The sequence below is a fragment of the Etheostoma spectabile genome, chromosome 10 (genome assembly GCF_008692095.1).
Source record: "Etheostoma spectabile isolate EspeVRDwgs_2016 chromosome 10, UIUC_Espe_1.0, whole genome shotgun sequence".
Classification (NCBI taxonomy): Eukaryota; Metazoa; Chordata; class Actinopteri; order Perciformes; family Percidae; genus Etheostoma; species Etheostoma spectabile.
Window position 1 is genome coordinate 5,919,627 of NC_045742.1, and position 18,061 is coordinate 5,937,687.

Genomic DNA, 18,061 nt, shown 5'->3' on the forward strand with positions numbered 1-18,061 from the left:
GAAAATATGGTAGACTGAGTAAGTAAAATGCCGTCAAACAAAAGGAATTTTAAAGTGCGGTTTCCATGATAAGAGAGACCTGTCCCTTTAGACCTGTCCCTGCTTTGTGGAGGTTAATAGTGAGTGTCACTGCCCAATGTGAGGAGAATGCAGATGTGAGTTGCAAATGCGTCACTTTGCGACAAGTTGCTAACGAGAGACTTCTGAAACGTCAGCACAGTAAAAATGGATCTACTTAACAGCAGGCAGTTGGTTTGAGTGAAAAACTCTAACAACCCCACTGTACACTACCAGCCCAGCAGCAAACATGTAGAACACAGTGGAGCATTTAGCAGCTAAAAGGGCTGGTATTCCCCTCAGGAGTAAACAGAGCTAAAAGACAGTGAATATTGAAGTTACAGTCATCGGATGGTCAGAAACACAACTCCAAATGTTGCTCCTCCCTATCCACCCTATCAAATTAAAAGATGATATGTCAGTTGTGTTCACAACTTGTAACCATTGTCCCCAGAGGTGGCAGTAGCTCAGTTTGTGGAGACTTGACCTGGAAGGTCGCCAACAGGAACATTTTTAGCTCGTTTTTTTTTTTTTTTTTACTACCCCTGAACAACAATTGTTAAAAAAGAAAAGGTCTGTGTTTGACAAGCTTCTGCAGATCACTTTTTGAGCCACAGCAAATATTCTGGTATCAACTGAACATCCAGCAGTTCTGCTGGATGTTCAGTTGATACCAGAATCTTCGCTGTGGCTCAAAGAGTGTGTCACCCACATTAAGCACTACCATGTTGGGAAGTGGTCGCAACATGCCGTCAAAGTCGGCGAAAGTGTTTAAAAACAAAATGGGCATGAATGAGGGCGCCGGTTAGCTCAGTTGGTAGAGCGGGCGCCCATATATAGGAGGTTTAATCAACTCTGACCTGCGGCCCTTTGCTGCATGTCACTCTCCCCTTTCATGTCTTCAGTTGTCCTGTTAAAATGAAAGCCGAAAATGCCCTCCAAAAAACTAAATATCTGAATGAGCTGTTTTGTCATTTACAGCCATGTCAGACACACTGTAAACCCAAAAAGTTAGGTTCAGATTTCTGAAAATATGTTAATATTATTATCACCTTTTTCCCTGCTCTGTTTCAGCATACTGTGGCAGCCTACCTATAAGTCTTGGCATTGTAGAAATTAAATGTGACTAAATACTGATCCTACGAGCCCATTTACATTCATGTATGATTATACGGCCTCATAGTAAGCATTTTCGTCGATAGCATTATTTTGTCATGTACATTATAATATTTTTTATTTATTTAGCCCAAAAAAATCTTTATCTTTACATCTTTATTTATTATGAATGTCTTGTTAATACCTCATCTTAAATTTGATGCTGGGACTTTTAGTTTTGTTTTTCATTTATTCAATATTTACATGATACCATTTTATTTGTAATACCACCTGACCTTTGTAGTAATGGCCACGTGGCTCAGCATTAAGTTTTCTCAGAATAGTTGGTGTCTTTAGTTACATAATTCAGTGTTTCCCCTAACAAGATGGTCCAAAATTATGTTAAAATGCACAGTTAGCAGAGTAGAATAACATTTAAAAAAAATGTACGTTAATAGGGTTCCAGGCACCCTCAAAGCTCTGATCCTAAAAATCACCACTGGTTGCTGGTCCACATTGTCCACAGTGGGTTATAACCCACTTTAGATGAAATTATTAAACCGCAAAAAAACATGTAGTTCTCAATATATTATTGAAAATGTTATATTTTGAAGATAATCTGAATTTGAGTGGTTTTCAAACCGCTTCCGTTACATTTCAACCAATTTCAAGAGATTTTTGGATGCATCTATCTTTATCTGTTGTTCTAAGATGCTGGCACTCATTTACTTCAAACAACATTGGAAGTGTAAAAATATCTGACACCAAATATTAAATAATCAGAATGTTGCAAGCTGGTTAAAATAATGATGTGCAAATATAGTACTTGATACAGATGATACAAGTCTTTGCATCCGTGTGTCGGATCACTCAAACAGGAAGTACGATAAACAGGAACGCCTGGTGAGACCTCACTCTAATTGACTTTATGTCCTCCACAAATACAAACTGCAGCCTCAGCGGAGAGTGTGTGTCCTTTAAACAACCAGCCTCATGGTCGTAAAATCACATTGACAAGCTGCTCCGTAAACACTGGACGTTCAGTGGAGGTCAACAAATGTTCAAAACAGAAAACTAAAAAAGAAATGTTCCTTTGTTTCATTTCACAGAATCCCGTTTAATGACAAATTCTTTCCACAGATTGTGGTACTGCAACATTTTTATAGCAGAGCATACAGGCTTTTAATGGCAATTCTGTGTCATACAGGCGGCTGTCTGTTTGCAGTTACACACAAACCAAGTAAACCTGGGATTCAGTTTATGGTTTTTATTCTGATGGAGAACAAAGCAGTGCAGTAACGTTTCCATCAGCATTTATCGCATAAGCCCTACATAAATCAAGGTAAAATCCGATGAGACTGAACCTATTTCCTTTGAGTCAATGTTCATGAAATTCAATTGAATTTTACTGTTTCCATAAGGCATTTTTTCATTCAATATCACTTAATTCAGATAAAACCGTGTGGATGGCAACATAGCTAGTGTGTCCAACCTTTGTGTTAGTCCTGCTGCTGTTAAGTAGCTCTTTGTCTCTGTTCCCCCCCTTCCCTCTGTCTGTCCTTAATTGCAGGAGTGAAGTTGTGAAGTGAAGTGTGTGGGAGCCATGGTTCCAGCTGCAGCTCATCTACACTAATCACCTTTGCTTCAAATACCAACCTACCACTGTGCATCGGATCATAGTCAAGACAACGTTCGTCTCGTTGCTGACGCTACCTGTTTGGATCTAGCGCTTGTGTTGTTTTTTTTGCTTGCCCTGATTGTTCTCTTTCTGCCACAGTACTCGGAACATGACTTCCTCCTCCCACCTCACTCCTGCTCACTACACTGGATCTCCAGAGTATTGGACATGGACACACTATGGTACCAGTCCCGCTCTGTACCCTGGATCTGAAGTGTGTTGGATTTTGACTTTGCTTTTTCCCTGTTGCATTCCTGAACGCGGACATTTGCAATGAACCTGTTAAACTTTCACTTGGCTCTGCTTTGTTGTCTGCACTTGGGTTCAACTTAAATTTTGCATGCAACGCTTTGTGTTTCAGAGTATAAAGTAGAGACAAAAAAACTAAATCTGCAATTTAGAATTTGTCAAAAAGGAGAACAGGAATGCAGAGTGATGCCTGTAACTTGTTCTGTGGTGGTTATGTAACAGAACAGGGTGGTATTTTTAAACTGTCCTGTGCAGAGGTAGAAAAAACGCATCACTCACCTCCTAGCATCTCTTTTTGCAGATCTGTCGTTAATGATGCACAAACTGTATGAAAGGTTTTACAGTGTTCACAAATCGATTTCCATGTCCTAGATTTCTGGCGATGACATGTGGCTGTGAGATTCCTTTTTTGTGTTGATTTAGAATCAATTATTCAGGGGCAGGGTTATGAATTTGCAATGAGAAATGTTCATATATTTTGAGAACACAAACCGTAGTGATATCATTAGCTAACAGCAGCAGACTCGGCACGTTTGACTTACGTGCCGATGAAGAGTATTTATTCAGGCCATGCATTTCTATTTTGATTATTTTTTGTTCAATAATTAATGTTGGTTTGATTCATAATTTCATCCACTGGCTATTGATAAACCAAAGCAACTACAAAAATGAAGTACGCAATGTTGTGTCAATCCGTAGAGGTAGATGTTGAGCTACTTAACTGGATAAGTGACAACTTCAACCTGCTGGTTGGGCTTTATCACGAGTTAGAGGATCACTTAAGTGATGGGGAATCCCCCTCTGGGTACCAGGGCAACCCAGCTGTGGCGATATTTCAGTCTAAGCAAAAGTAGTCTTGTATTGCCACCCCCTTCCTCCACAGCATCGTAGATACAATTGTCAGCCTCAAGGAGGAACTTGTTTTGGTGGAACAAGTTATTTTTAGTCGTGCAACATAAAGCTCTGATTGTACAGATGACCTAGCTAGCTGTCGCAATTAACTCTGCAGAGATCTGAGGAGCAGTTAGCTACGATCCTCACAACCCCACTGGTGTTAAAATCCAGAGGATTCACCTTCTGGGTACCAGGGTAACCCAGCTGTGGAGATGTTTTGGTGTTAGCCAAAGTGGTGGACCCACAGGCCGATTAAAGCCATGCTATGCAGCTAAAAATTAAAAGAAGAAAGGAAACCGCTCCTTATTTTTGTGCTTTAGGTCTATCAATCCTATTGGTAACCAAAGCTGTTTAGTAATAAACGTTATTGCTGGGATTCAGGAACATTGCTAACATCAGTCAGATGGGGCACAATAATAGGAGCAGTCAGACAGGTTATAAAGAAGGCAAACAATGAAGTGATTAGCCAAACTGCTGATGAACGTTTTCCCTTGTTTAACTTTGACAATGTATAGGGGTGTGCAGAGTTTTCCTGTAAAATGAGGAATTTTCACTGACCTTCAATCACTCGTATATCTTGCCTCATCTGACTTTGTTTTGGTGCTTTTACTTTACTGTGTTCCCAGATCTAAGGTGATGTAGTTTATTTCCTATTTTTTTTACTGCTTGCTGCTGCTTTGCATGGCTGACTGGTGTCGGAGTTGTATGAACGTGTCCTGATGCTTACTTGGTTTCTTCTATTAACTCAAGCTACTGTTGATGTGTAATCTCTGCTAGTGTCCCGGTGCTTTCTGCAGCGATGCTTGGCATACTACAAGAAAATAACTTATATTTCTGATATAGCTGTATGTCTGGTGTCTTTTTGATCACGATGAGTATATTTTAACTTGGATTATGTTTTTGTTTCTTCCTGCCATGGTCTAAAGTCATCTGACCAAAGGATTACGGTTGAAAATTAGCCTACTGGCTAACACTGGCAAATGTAAAAGAAATGTTAATTAATGTATGTTATCTTTTTACAAATGCAGGTGGGTGAAATGATTGACAAAACTAGTGAAGTTTGAATGAGCTGGATTTTTCCTTTTTAAAGTCTTTATGAATAAACATGACTTTTGAGGTAGATCATAACATTATATTGTGTATATATTAGGCCCTTTTTAATGAAACACTTATTTCATCCAAACTGTGACACAAGGATTTTATTGTTTGAAGAAAAAAGAAAATCCCATTTTATTAAATATCCAAGTTATCAGTGACCGAGGAAAAAAAACAGCCTGCAGGCACACAGAAGAACCTTTGCTTTAATGCAGTGCACACGTTAGCTTGGATGTAATTCTGGGCCACCTTTACACACACACACACACACACACACACACACACACACACACACACACTCCAGGGACATAAATATTTCAGGGAGTGGTTGTTAGTTCCAGTCTGCTGGGCTGGACGAGCCTGTTCTGGAGAGGCTGTTTGGGGAGAGATTTAAAAAAAAAAAAAAAAAAAAAAAAAATGTTCGTCAGCAATAAAGGTCGGTTTCTTTCTGTGATAACTTTTTTTTTTTTATGTTTTTGGTCTTATTTTTTTAATCTATGCTGAAAGTAGATTGGCAGATTTGATTCCCATCAATTCAGTTAGCCTCCTTATCTTAAAGTGCTCATATTATGCGCTTTCCCTTTCCTTTATTGTTATCTTTTTTTAGCACGTTATAGGTTTACAAAGGGAAAAAGCCCTGAGTCCCCCCCCCCCCCAAGGGACTTACCGTCGCCAATAGAAACCACTGTCCACAAACAGTTCTGTTGTAGTCCAGCCTTTACTTCCGTAACAACTGTGCGTCACTTGTTAATACCCGTTATAATGCTCGCCTAGCTGCTAGCGTTGCATGCCCTGATACTCTGCTTCTGACTGGCTAGTAGTCCTAACCTAGCTACTCCCACAAAGATGGAACAGAAGAGAGATGCCTCACTCTGTAGCTAAAACAGAGAGCTCAACACACAGGGTGAAAAGAGGAGCTGCAGCAATTTGTAGTACAACAAAAATTTGACAAACCATGTAAACCTATTCTGACATAACCTCTATACAATTATAAAGCTGTAAATGAGCATAAAATGAGCACTTTAATGAAAACCCCAGGTGTTCACTCTTTATGTAGTGATTCATTTCCTAAATATCAACATGTTTCTTGAAGGTGTGTATATATGTATTCCTGATAAAAGGTCATTCCTGATAAAAGAATTTTCACATCACAAATTCAATTCAATGAGGCTTAAAAACAACTTTGTCAGTTCAACTCAAATAGTTTTAGGCTTTTCTCCCCAAAGTAGTCTTATTTGTTTCAGATTTTTATTTCGTAAAATCAAGTGTTGGCACGTAGAAGGAAAAATGATGCATATCCTACTGTTGTTGTGATAAATAAGTGCATGTGAATTAGAGTGTAACAACATGTCACACACATTTGAAGTACTATAAGATCCAACATAAGGCAGGTGAATGCAGGATGGATGTGTTTTTGCAGTGCAATTTATCAGTAAGTCATGAAGTATAGTAAGATAATTGAAAAAGATTGAAAGTGTCCTTAAAAAAACGTGACATTTTAATTTTTGTTCCCGTCTTCCTATCAGACATATCACGTTTTTCCCCTAAAGTAAATATTTCAATATGCTTTCAAACTTGTGACATATTTATCATCATATCTCTCTGATCTTAGGGATGCTGTGCTGTGAAACACATCATTTTCTACAGCTCAGTAGCCTTGAAACTGCCAAAGGGTCACTCATGTGAATCATGCAGTTTGCCTGTCAACTGCTTGTGTATAGGCCTGAGGATACTGAGCTGGGAAGTCTTGTCCAATCTGACAGGAAAAAGAGAAAATCTCTATTTACTCCAAAGGCCTTTGGGCTCTACATCCTTCATAAAAAGGCAATATAATTTGAAAACTGACATTAGCGAGTGAATAGAATACAAGAAAAATTAGATGTGTGTTTAGCTGTCATTTGACGGGAAATGAAGCTATGAGAAAACCTCATGTCAGAGCATGATAGCAGAGTCACAAATAAATACATAAATAGCTGCTGCATGTTCCACAACGTTCACCAAGTTAACCAGCTATCTTTTCCACCTGAGTTTGGCGCTGAGCAGGTAGCACCCAGTGGGTTTTTGGACCTTTCTTGGTGAAAACAGGTGTGTGCTGTGGCTGAAAACTACGCTGATGAGGGAGGTAGGTACAGCAGAGTCGTTGACCATGAAATTAAACCAACAGACTGAAAGACATTAAAATACTGGGTGCTAATTTTAAGTACTCACTTACAATCCAAGAATATTTGATGAGGGGACTTTTTTTCCAGTGCATTTGCTTGCTGGGTGATGTTCAAAGTATTGCATTAGAGTGTGTGCCACCACAAATCACTTCAATGAAATAATATTCTATAAATAAATGGACACACTAATCAGCTGTGAATGCTACCAAGGTACATGCCAGGTTCAATCGGTTTTTGCTCAGCTTATCATCTCCCACAGCAACAGAAATTGATCATGCATTTAAATTATTTTTGCACTTTGTGGATCATGAGCACAAACACACACACACACACACACACACACACACACACATTCTCACATTTATGTATATGCACACTTGGGTCACACACACAAGAAAACTCTTGAGGAGCAAGCATTGCCCCACCCTGGGATTGCAAATTAGCACTTACAGGCCTGTAGCTTCAGGCTCCATGATTGGCAATTATGTTTTACTCAGCCTCTATTCAGAGACTGAGTGAAGTGCTGTTGCATGAGTTATCACGGTCAGCACTGCCATTGTTCCTTATTACCACATTATCATTCTGGGTGGTTAAATGTTGATTTTGCTTGTCATTGCGAAGTCATTCTTGTGAAATGACGCGGTATTCACTGCGGTGACCTGCTTGGACATTTTGAGAGGTGGTGGCTGAACTAAAACACATTTCCCCCTCCCCCAACTGTATGACCCCATTCTTGTGTCAGCCATACTACATCAAATGAAAAGTCATGTCAGAACACACACACACTCACACACACACACATACACAGTCAAAATGTCTGCTTTGGAAAAGGGTCTATTATTTTCCAGTTTTGTAATGTACCTGGTGACAACTTCAGTACATCTTCTGAATTTGTTAGGTAAATTTATCCCTATTTACTAATATTTTCCAGCCAGGAAAGAATCCATTTAAACATGTACAATGGTGTCATACCATGCAGTAAGTAAGGTATAATGTACAGCGAGGCGGTTGTTGTAGCAAATACATTATCCCGCTTATTACGTGGCTACTTACCAAATAAATCAATAATTTGGATGACCAATACTTTGGTGTCCAACTAAAAACACCCATTTCACAAAATTTGCAATGCAGATGGGCATAAGCAACTGGATTTTACATTACAAAAATACATACTGTAGCTACTTCCAAAATATACAGAAAGAAATATAGTTTTCTAGGTAGTGTGTAAGAATCAGTAGCTGGGAGTTTGAGACATCATTATTCAGCTGTTGGCTGCTGCTGCTGCTGCTGTAACAGCTTTCTTCAGCTGCCTCCTTCAGTCTTTGCTTTCTTTGCGCTTCTGTCAACTCTATTTATTAGACATTGGAGCTTTAAACAATGTGTTATATCCAATATGAGCCTTTATTTATAATGCAACATTAGCATTAATGATGAACATAAGCACAGACATCTTCCGCGAAGCTTATATAGATTACAGTGTTCTTTACGCTAATTGACTGATTAATGAGGAGCAAGCACAGCAAGGAAACATGGAAACATATGCAAAACAACCATAATACCAGCTTTCCATAGTTTACATGTTACAGCACTCTGGAGCAGCGGCCAAGTCAGAGAGAAGAAGAGACACAAAACAGAGAAGACATGGACCAGTCCAACTCAATTTTCTAAAGCAAACCTAGTGTCACCAAGCCAAACCCCAATTACCAAATGTGCGTCATCGCACTGATAATAATGAGGTGCAGAATGTTTCTGAATATTCACAAAAGAGGGAACAATCATGGCGGCTCATGCTAATCTAGCCTCCTGAGGACTATGTAACTTGGACCAGTTGGTATTTAGTCAGCCAAAAGACGTAATGTGATTATGTGAATATGGCAGATTGGTCACCACGGTGGGAGTGGATACACACATCGGTCTCGATGTAAAAGAATGGAATAAACAGCAACATGCAGCGGTGGAGTTTTCCTGTAGGGAGGAGTGAGCTTGTTACTTGGCTCCTGCTGATACTGGAACAGCAGGCAGATTGGAGAATAGTGGTGTTTCACAGAGCACTCTTTAATAACTGCCCACATAATGTATGTCTGTGTGTAACATGGTATAAAAAATGTGCCAGTAGGCAAAAAGCACACTTCAAAACTTGTATGGAACACACCAGGCAGGAGACATCTGCATTTTAGGACGACATAGTTTTAAGAGCGACAACGGTAGCGAGTAGTTTATAAGCCTGATATCCCGCGTAGGGAGGCTGGTTGGGGTGGTGGATGGGTCAAACAACACAGGATGTTCACCTAGGAGACTGGTTCATGTCAACACAAAGAAACCAGAAGGTTACGGTCATCTGGCCGAAATGAGGGACATCCGGAGGAATTTCCGGCTGCCCCCGCGCCCCGATACCGGATAAGCGGATAAAGATGGATGGACCTGAACAATCCTGTTTTAGCTAAATGCTAACATGCGTACAAGGCCAATGCTAACATGTAGACATTACGCATGTAATGCTTACTATAATCACCATTTTAATTTAACATGTCAGCCTGCTAACAATTGCTAATAATTAGCACAAAAACACAAGGTAAAGCTTAGACTGATGGGAAATCCATAAGTATTGCAGGTATTTTGTCATAAACCAAGGATATTGGAGCTGATGATAGCGTATAAGGAACACTTAAGGGATCACCAATTAATAGATTTATTGGAAGTATTACCCTAGAAGTACCCTGAGCAATACTTAGAAAACAAGACCCAAACTGTTCATCTTCGTCTCTTCTTTCTCTTGCTTATTTGTTGAGGATGTAGCTGATGAAGGATCATGTATGGTTGATCAGTGGTTGCTATGACTCTGTTTCATGTTTTAAACTCTGCGGGGAATTGGGCTTGATTTGCTGCGGAACAGACAGCGGTCAGCTGGCTTTGTTTTTCCTAATCATCAGGCTTCCTACTGTTGTTGTAATAGTGTTTTTTTTTTCATAACGCTGTCATTATTTCGGCAGAGTGCTTATTTTGCTTTTTGACAAACCTAACAAAAAGATAACCATCATTTTCCTAAACTATTTCAATAGGGGGTCTAATTTGTTTGTGGAGTCCAGTAATGAGAGAGTTTATGGGGACTTTATCAAACATAGGCTTGTCACTGTTGGTTTTCAGACATACGTTCCTGCAGTTTCTCTGCGTTATTATGACTTCTAATGTGTGTTTGACTTGGTAGAAATACAATGGTAAAAAATAAATAAAATTTGTGGTCAACTTAAGACTTTGTTTCAGTGACAAAGTGCACTGCTGTCCCTCACGTTTTGGAATGTGCACCATGTGAGCTCAATAATAAACTCAAATACCTAGAAGCAAAGCGGAGCCTTGTTGCCTGATTGGCTGTGCTGGATGTGGAAGGCCTTATACACTTTTCTGATTTTGCATCATCATACCTCACGGAGACTGTGATGTTACAAGAGTCCTCCACATCTTTTCCTACTGCAAATGACCTGATGGTTGTGTACGTTGTGTAGATCACAGTCATACTTCTGACCAAGTGAGTGTACAGCCGTCCTGCGTCATCAAACAACATTATCTTATTTCTCAGTTCTCCTCAATGTGCTGACTCTAAGTCAGAGTGTAGTTGAGGGTTCAGTGTACTGGCTGTCCCACCCTGTCTCCTAGAATTTACTTTGCAGCCAGACTGTGGTTAGTTTTGAGCACCAAAACACTCAGTTGGTTACATTCAGGGAAAGATTGTGGTTTTCGGTAAATTATGTGACATTTGTTAACAAGTCAACATGTTGTGTCTCGGGATTCAAGTCACCAACCAGAACCACGACATTTCCCCAACCTTGAAGGGATATTTCGCCGATTTTGATCCAGCTCTGTGTCATCTTTTCGTGGGCAATGCTTTTGGATGTTGTTTCGGATCTCGGCAGACCTGGACTCGACAATGCTCACACAGCCATGACACAGAGCTGGATGTAAATAAGCAAAATATCTCTTTGACCAAAGGGTTAACCTTAAGTGCTGTGAGTGCCTTTAAAATATCCATTAAGGTGCAGCAATGCTGCAGTTACCACAGGCTTGTATTCTATTGATTTATCGTTCTGTTCTTTGTCAGGTGTTGTGTTACAGTCGGTTTCCACATCGATTTGTGTATGCCCTTACATCAACCTGAACCAAGCGTTAGCCCTAACCTCAACCAATCATCTCTGTGATGCCCAACCATAACCTATATTGTTAACCTGAATTACACCTAAGAGGACAGCACTGCAGGAACCACAATTTGAAGTGGAAACTGACCTGAACACAAGAGTGGCTTATCTTCAAGAGAGCACAGACAGCATCAGCTGGTAACACGGTCAGTTACTAGAACCTACTGCAGCTACACCTCGAAGAAAAAGTCACTGAAGTGTTTCCTCAGGGAGTGATACATACGTAGTAAGATCAGCAGCCTCCAGTTAGATCAAAACACATCAACCTGCAAGCCCCATGTGCATCCCTGATGGAAGGAAGGAAAGCAAACTCTTCCAACTTGCTCACTTGTGTTTTTGAATTTCTAAAGTGGCTTATGTAACAAGTCAAATTTTGTTCTTTAGCTGAAACATACAGTAAACCACAGGTCAGACTGAATTTCATTTGAATTTAAAAAAAAAAAGCTGTTTTGTTTCAGGCTGGGCTGTGATGAAACACAACCATACAAAAAAGACACGACATGGCTGAACTCCTTTTCTTTTTGCTTTTATTCAGAATAAATCAGCACCAATCCATGGGCAGTGCCAAATAAAAACATGTTATGAGTCTTCATATTCAGGCTGCAAAATAGTGGAATGCCTCCTCAAATTATAGTCATATCTTAAATATGATTTCCAAAACAAACACCTGCCAGCTGCTCACCAACAATGACAACATCTGGCATGTCAGCTGTGAGGTTTGAAACACAGTTAGCAGTTCAACAATGTTTTCATTTGTGATTGATACTTTGTTCATTATTTTCCAGCTGATCCGAAAACATACATAACTAAGTATGAGGAATTTAATTGTGATGATAATACGGGATAAAGCCTGCTCCAGTATGTAGCACATACTATCTGTGGCATTGCTTAAATGATAACGATGACAACTTATTAAATCAGTTTTTTAAAGACAAAACTATTCCATCTCATGCCACCTCCAAAAGACCCATTTCACAGTAGCATCAGAGCAACATTGCCAACATTCAAGCCAGGAATGTTTGTACTAACTCACAGATGGAGAAGGATGTGATACAGTTTTTCAAAACATAATCTCATCATTTGCATCTACTTCTTTAATGCTGGCAGCCTTTGTGTGTGTGAAAAACAAACCGCAGATTTGAGCCGACCGCCATGGCACATGAACACAGTCTAAATAATCAGGGTTAGGGTTTCGTCCTTACCTTGTTCTTCAGATTTATGGCTTTTTTAAAGTCAGTTGCAGTTGTTCTTAATGCTATTTCTAATGAATTGTTTTATGGCAGGATTTTATACGCTCAAGGGACAAGGACAGAGTAATAAAGAGGAACGTTTGGAGTGTTATGAGCAGGGGAGTAGCACAAAATGCTGGGCCCTGTATGGGCCCCTCCCCGCATCCACATCTATTCATTCTAGCATCTTTTTGGGCCCTCTTCACACAAAGGCCCTGGGTTCTCAGTCCCCTCCCCAAAATGAATATCCTGCATTTTGTCTTTACTTTATGAAAAAAACAGAAGTGTGGTTGCACTTGTTTTTGTGTTTTTACTGCAGGATGCAATGGTAATTACACATTAAGCCATACCTTCTCATTTTGCATTTAAATGTCTTATTGTCCAGTGTCATATATCATTATCATATATCACATCAGCCTGTAAGCTACCACAGGAGATGGTAATGTTCTGCACATTATGTTACTAGTTTGTGGCATTTATGCAAATTACATTTTTTTTTTTAAATGAATAAAATAGTACTTTTTTAACACTGACTACAGTCAGTCACCTGAACTAAACAGTGTGCATCTCCTGCAAACACTACGCACAATCCTCATCTAGATAACACACACTGTCACTCAGAACACACTGAGAGTAAAAACACCAGCGTCAATCTTTCTCATCTTTACAGTTTGAACAATTTGAGTGACACTACTCAATAGTTTCTTTAAAGAAAAGATACCGATTTTATGTAACATACCAATTTTTACATAAGGTAAATAAGAAGGAATGAAAATCAGCAGTTTGCTTCATTATAGTGTTTTTTGTCTCCAGTAATTTATGGAATTACTGGGAAAAAAAAACTAAAGGTGCATTAGAGTACTAGTGTGACTGATCCTGCCTCTCTCCAGCATCGTGCAGCAAGTTTTCTTCATCACATTGGATGTCTGAATCATCTCATAAATTCCAATGAATGTGGTGTTTCCATTGCTCTCACTTCCATTACTTTCTGAAAAATTGTAAGAACGCAGTTTTGCTATAGTAAAGATTTAGTGTCTTTCACATTTTTTTCATAGCTGTGCATGTTACCTCAGACACCTGACACGTCGGTATCTTTGCTCTTTTACCTACCAAAAAAGACTTTCTGAGCTTTCTCTGTTTACACCACCGGTCAAAAGTATTGGGTCACTTTCAAATTTCCATTCCACTCCATTATAGACAGAATACCAGCTGATCTGAGTGGGGGGCTTCTCTTTAATGTAATATCAATATCATATCATTGCCCATTATCAGCAATCAGTCATCCAATGTTTCAAAGGCCCATTCTGTTTAATAATCTGATATAGTTCTCTAAAATTAACTAAGAAAACATTGGAGAACCATTTTGCAATTATGTAAGCACATAATGTAATCTGAAAACTGCCGCCCTGGTTAGAAAAACCAATGCAACTGATCTCAGCTGGTATCTGTCTATAATGGAGTGCAATGGAAATTTCTAAGTTTCCATTGCATTGACACTTTTTTCTTGTTTATGTTCACTAACCAGTCTAAAACAAGACACCTGCTTGGGCTTTTAGCTAAAATTGCAATCAGCAGTATTTGGTAGGCACCAGACTGAAAGCTATTCTGTTTTGAATGTGTGGTTAAGAGTTCTGACAGCAGTGTGTTAGCATTTGAACAACGTGCTGTAAATCCACAGTGTTGTGCACGATGTGGTTAAAGTCATGGGATAACTGTGCTCAAGCAATGAAAAACGAAATATGGTGTGGTTCACAAGAACTGCTGCTGTGCAGACTGTAGTTTGAGTTTTGCACATGTGGCTTCAGTTGTGCCTAGCCTAAAGCCGTTTAGCAATCGAAAAACAAAACTGTAATACACTTTTAAATGTGTATTTATATGGGTATATTAACAAGTAGCAAGGAAAATAGTTGTTCATGTAGGATTCTTTGGGAAGATAGGTTAAATAATTTGCAATTATTTATGTTATCACCTCAAATTATTTTACTAATAGAGACAAGATGGTAAAACTCCAAGTCCCATAAGACCTTGCGCCGCTCATTGGTGTGTGTGTGCGCTGCATGCAGTGGAGAGAAATGTGGAGTGTTTGGAGGCGGAGAGTCAGTCGGCTCAGTGTGGAGCTGTGTCGGCAGCAGGAGGAGCCGACCACCGGAGAAAAGAGCGATTCAAAGAAAGATAATGAACGTCGCTCAAATGCAGAAATTCGGGCTTTAAATTGCACCGGAGGAAACGGTCGAATGGTTTATCTGAAGCGCGCGGTTTAAACGTGGACAGAAAGGGTGTTGACTACGGACACAGGCAACCCCCCCCCCCCTCCCCGCAAAAACACCAAAAGGAATCGGCAAGAGGTGAGAGAAAACCGTTTGGGGCTGTGAGAGATATTTCAAACTGTAGCGAAAACAGTGAAACGCTCCACAAATGTGCTACGTTGAAGTTTAAGGAAGAGTTTTTGTAGTCTGCAGAATTACGACAGTCAACGTGTGAGGTTTTATTTGGGGGGCTTTTCTCCCTTAAGCATGCAACTGTTAGCTAGTCTGGACGGTTTAAAAAAAAAAAAAAAAGCCCCTATAGGTGTAAATTGTATCCCATTTGAAATGGGTGAGGTTTGTGTGGCCATACAAAAGACTTGTCCTGCCTTTTCAGTCAATGGAGTGGATTTATGTCGTTTGCTCTCATTGCTTATTTGTCGCCTTTCGCCTAAAAACTCAACTGACCCGGGATATATTTCATATTTATTTGGTAACGTTAAGCTTTGTGTTGGAGGCAGGGAGCGCCTTGGGTGGAAATGTATCGCAGCCCGTGTAAAACCTTGTTATTTGGCAGCGTTACAAAGTAACCAGCAAGTGTGTGTGTGTGTGTGTGTGTGTGTGTGTGTGTGTGTTGGCTGGAGAGGTTGGGGTAATATTTGCATTTGCTCCAGTATACAGAGGCAGTAGTAGACAGTGATGAAGAGCTAAATAAAAATACATCAGAAATCAAATCAAGAGAAGCTTAAATTCGATGTCCTTTCCCATTTTTAAAGATCCATCCATCATCCACTCTGAATTCATTTCTGTCATCTTCAAAAAGCGATTAAACCCTGTTACCATCCACTTCCAACCATGTAAATGACCCATGATATGCAGGAAAAGGGGGGGGGTGTCCTCTCGTTTGGACTCCCCCTCCCCTACAGTTCAGGACGGATGTGGACTGTTTGGGATTTAAAGCCACATAGGAAGGAAGGGGGGGATCAGTAGATGGACTAGAGAAGCTGGACAACCCCTGCCAAGAATTTAGTTGCAGGGCAGACAGGCTGTGATGTGGATTGTGGAGGATGAAAGTGCCGAAAACCAACTTACCCACCTTTTGTCTCTGCAGGAATAGAGTTAACCCTTCTTTGTATGTTATCAAATATGTAAAATAACACTAATGTGCATCATACTCTAACATGTAATGGCACACTGTTGCAGCTTATATGGAACATGTTTTTAAAGCCAGTCAATGTACTGCTTTGTGTTTATATTGGTGATTGTTTATGCCCCTTCACTTGAGTAGGATGGTTAATTGGGCATAATTATATAATGTAATGTTGTACTTGAAATGTGTCCTAATATAGCCTTTATTTCTGTGTCTGTTTCCAGGGAAAGAGCCAGGCTTAGTGTGTTATTGGAGAAATTGACTCTGCACTGGCAGTCTCTTCCATGTTAATGTAATGGAAACACGCTTTGGTCCCCCCCCGGTAGCATCTGAAATGCATCAACGGAAATATATCAGCAACTCCCATGGCTAATTGTATCAAGCGGCGGTGGCTTGAGTTTGCCAGTGGATGCACTCAAGAGCCGGGTGCCCTGCCATGCCCAGCGCCATGCTAAAGCAACACACTCATAATAACAAGGAGCACTCAGTTCAACCAGTGGGAAAGCTGTGGAAAAAGTTAGTGGAAAATCTATGGTTTGAGTGTCAATTTTGATTTCTTTTTTAGTTTGACCTAGATATTCTGTAACTCAGCATAGCTCGTCCGCTTTTCCTGCCATCTGCAGCAGCTCCACTTCCTTGCATTCTCTCTGGCTTCTTCTTAACATCAACACCAAGGACGCTTCTGGACTTCAACCTGCTTTCTGGGAGGCCCATTTTCAACAGGCAAAATGCGTGTTCGAATTTACTGCCAACCTTTGCTGGAATTGAAAATATGAGGGTCGAAATGAAGGGACCCCTATGAAGAGGAGGAATAGGTGGAACAGCAGCACTAGATCAAAATGGCCCAAACCAGTTTGCTGCAGGGGAAGCGCTTTTACTGCCGGGAGTGGGTCTTCCATAAGATCCAGCATTGCCTCCAGGAGAAAACCAACAGCCTCAGTGTAGTGACCAGCACTCCCAGTAAGCAGCCCTTGCTGACGCCCGGCGGGGGTGCGTCCAACCCTGGCACCCTGACAGCAGAATCCACAAAGTCAGGTAGCTCCTGGGGAGTTTTGCTGGTAGGGGGCCCTGGAAGCGGGAAAACCGCACTGTGCACGGAGCTGTTATGGCCCACATCGGCCCAGGGAACACACCGGGGGATGCAACAGCAGAGCCTGGCCTTCCACTTCTGCCGGGCAGACGACTCGGACACGCTGTGCATCGGCGGGTTCATCCGAGGTCTGGTGGCTCAGATCTGCCGCAGTGGGCTAGTGCCGGGGTATGAGGAGAAGGTGCGCGACCCAGCTGTGCAAAGCACTTTGCAGCCTGGAGAGTGTGAGAGGAACCCCACAGAGGCTTTCAAGAGGTAAGGACGAACGAGCACACTCACAAGCAAATACAGCCCTCTTTCTTTATTTTGTTTCATTTTACTAATTGCTATCCACTACAGGGAAAAAATTTCACTGATTAGCAAACATTAGGAGGAGGAACTAATTCATGAAGTTATGTGCTGAGGAGTAGTTGATGAAAATTGACAACAATTTTGGCTATCCATTGTTTGAGGCAGTTATCAAGCAAAACTGCCAAACAGTTGTTTCCCTAATATAAGCATTTGCTGCATTTCTCAGTTTCATATCAGTATTAACTAAATATAACATATGACTTTTGGTTGATTTGGCTAAAAGAGCATTTGCAGATACTACCTCGGGCAATGTTTACTTTTTTTTCTCAATGATAAATTGAAACAAATTATTAACTGGTGAATTTTGTGTAAGACAAAAGATTGTTACAGCCGTTCCTGAAATCACCTGCAGTATAATCTGTTAGGAATAAAAACCTGGTCATGACATCTGCTTGTGGGAGAGAAATTATTTGTAACATTCGACTAACGAACATTCAAATTTGATCCTACAATTCTTCTGGTGGCTCCAGATAATGTTTGAAATCTAGGAATTTGTTTGGCTAGAAATGTAAAATGCAAAGCCAACCCCTCCCCCTCCCTTCCCTCTCCACCTCCTGACCCTGATGCATCCCCCCCTCCCT

At 40.5% G+C, this 18,061-nt stretch overlaps 1 protein-coding gene and 1 long non-coding RNA gene across 3 annotated transcripts in view; both read left to right on the forward strand.

Moving 5' to 3' along the window:
* The first annotated feature begins 1,774 nt into the window (after positions 1–1,774).
* LOC116697261 (uncharacterized) lies at positions 1,775–13,479 on the forward strand. The gene is made up of 3 exons (XR_004333980.1): positions 1,775–1,784; positions 10,659–10,661; positions 13,332–13,479. It is a non-coding gene; the product is annotated as an uncharacterized LOC116697261 (long non-coding RNA).
* A 1,240-nt stretch (positions 13,480–14,719) lies between these two features.
* The window catches only part of ankrd50 (ankyrin repeat domain 50), a 39,044-nt gene continuing 35,702 nt past the window's right edge, over positions 14,720–18,061 (forward strand). Inside the window, exons 1-2 of one of the 2 annotated variants that reach the window (XM_032528591.1) lie at positions 14,720–14,991; positions 16,264–17,384. In XM_032528591.1, coding sequence (XP_032384482.1) covers positions 16,879–17,384 — 506 coding nt within the window. In that variant the 5' untranslated portion in view covers positions 14,720–14,991; positions 16,264–16,878. The remainder of the gene's footprint in view (positions 14,992–16,263; positions 17,385–18,061) is intronic. The other variant, XM_032528590.1, reaches the window with a different exon arrangement.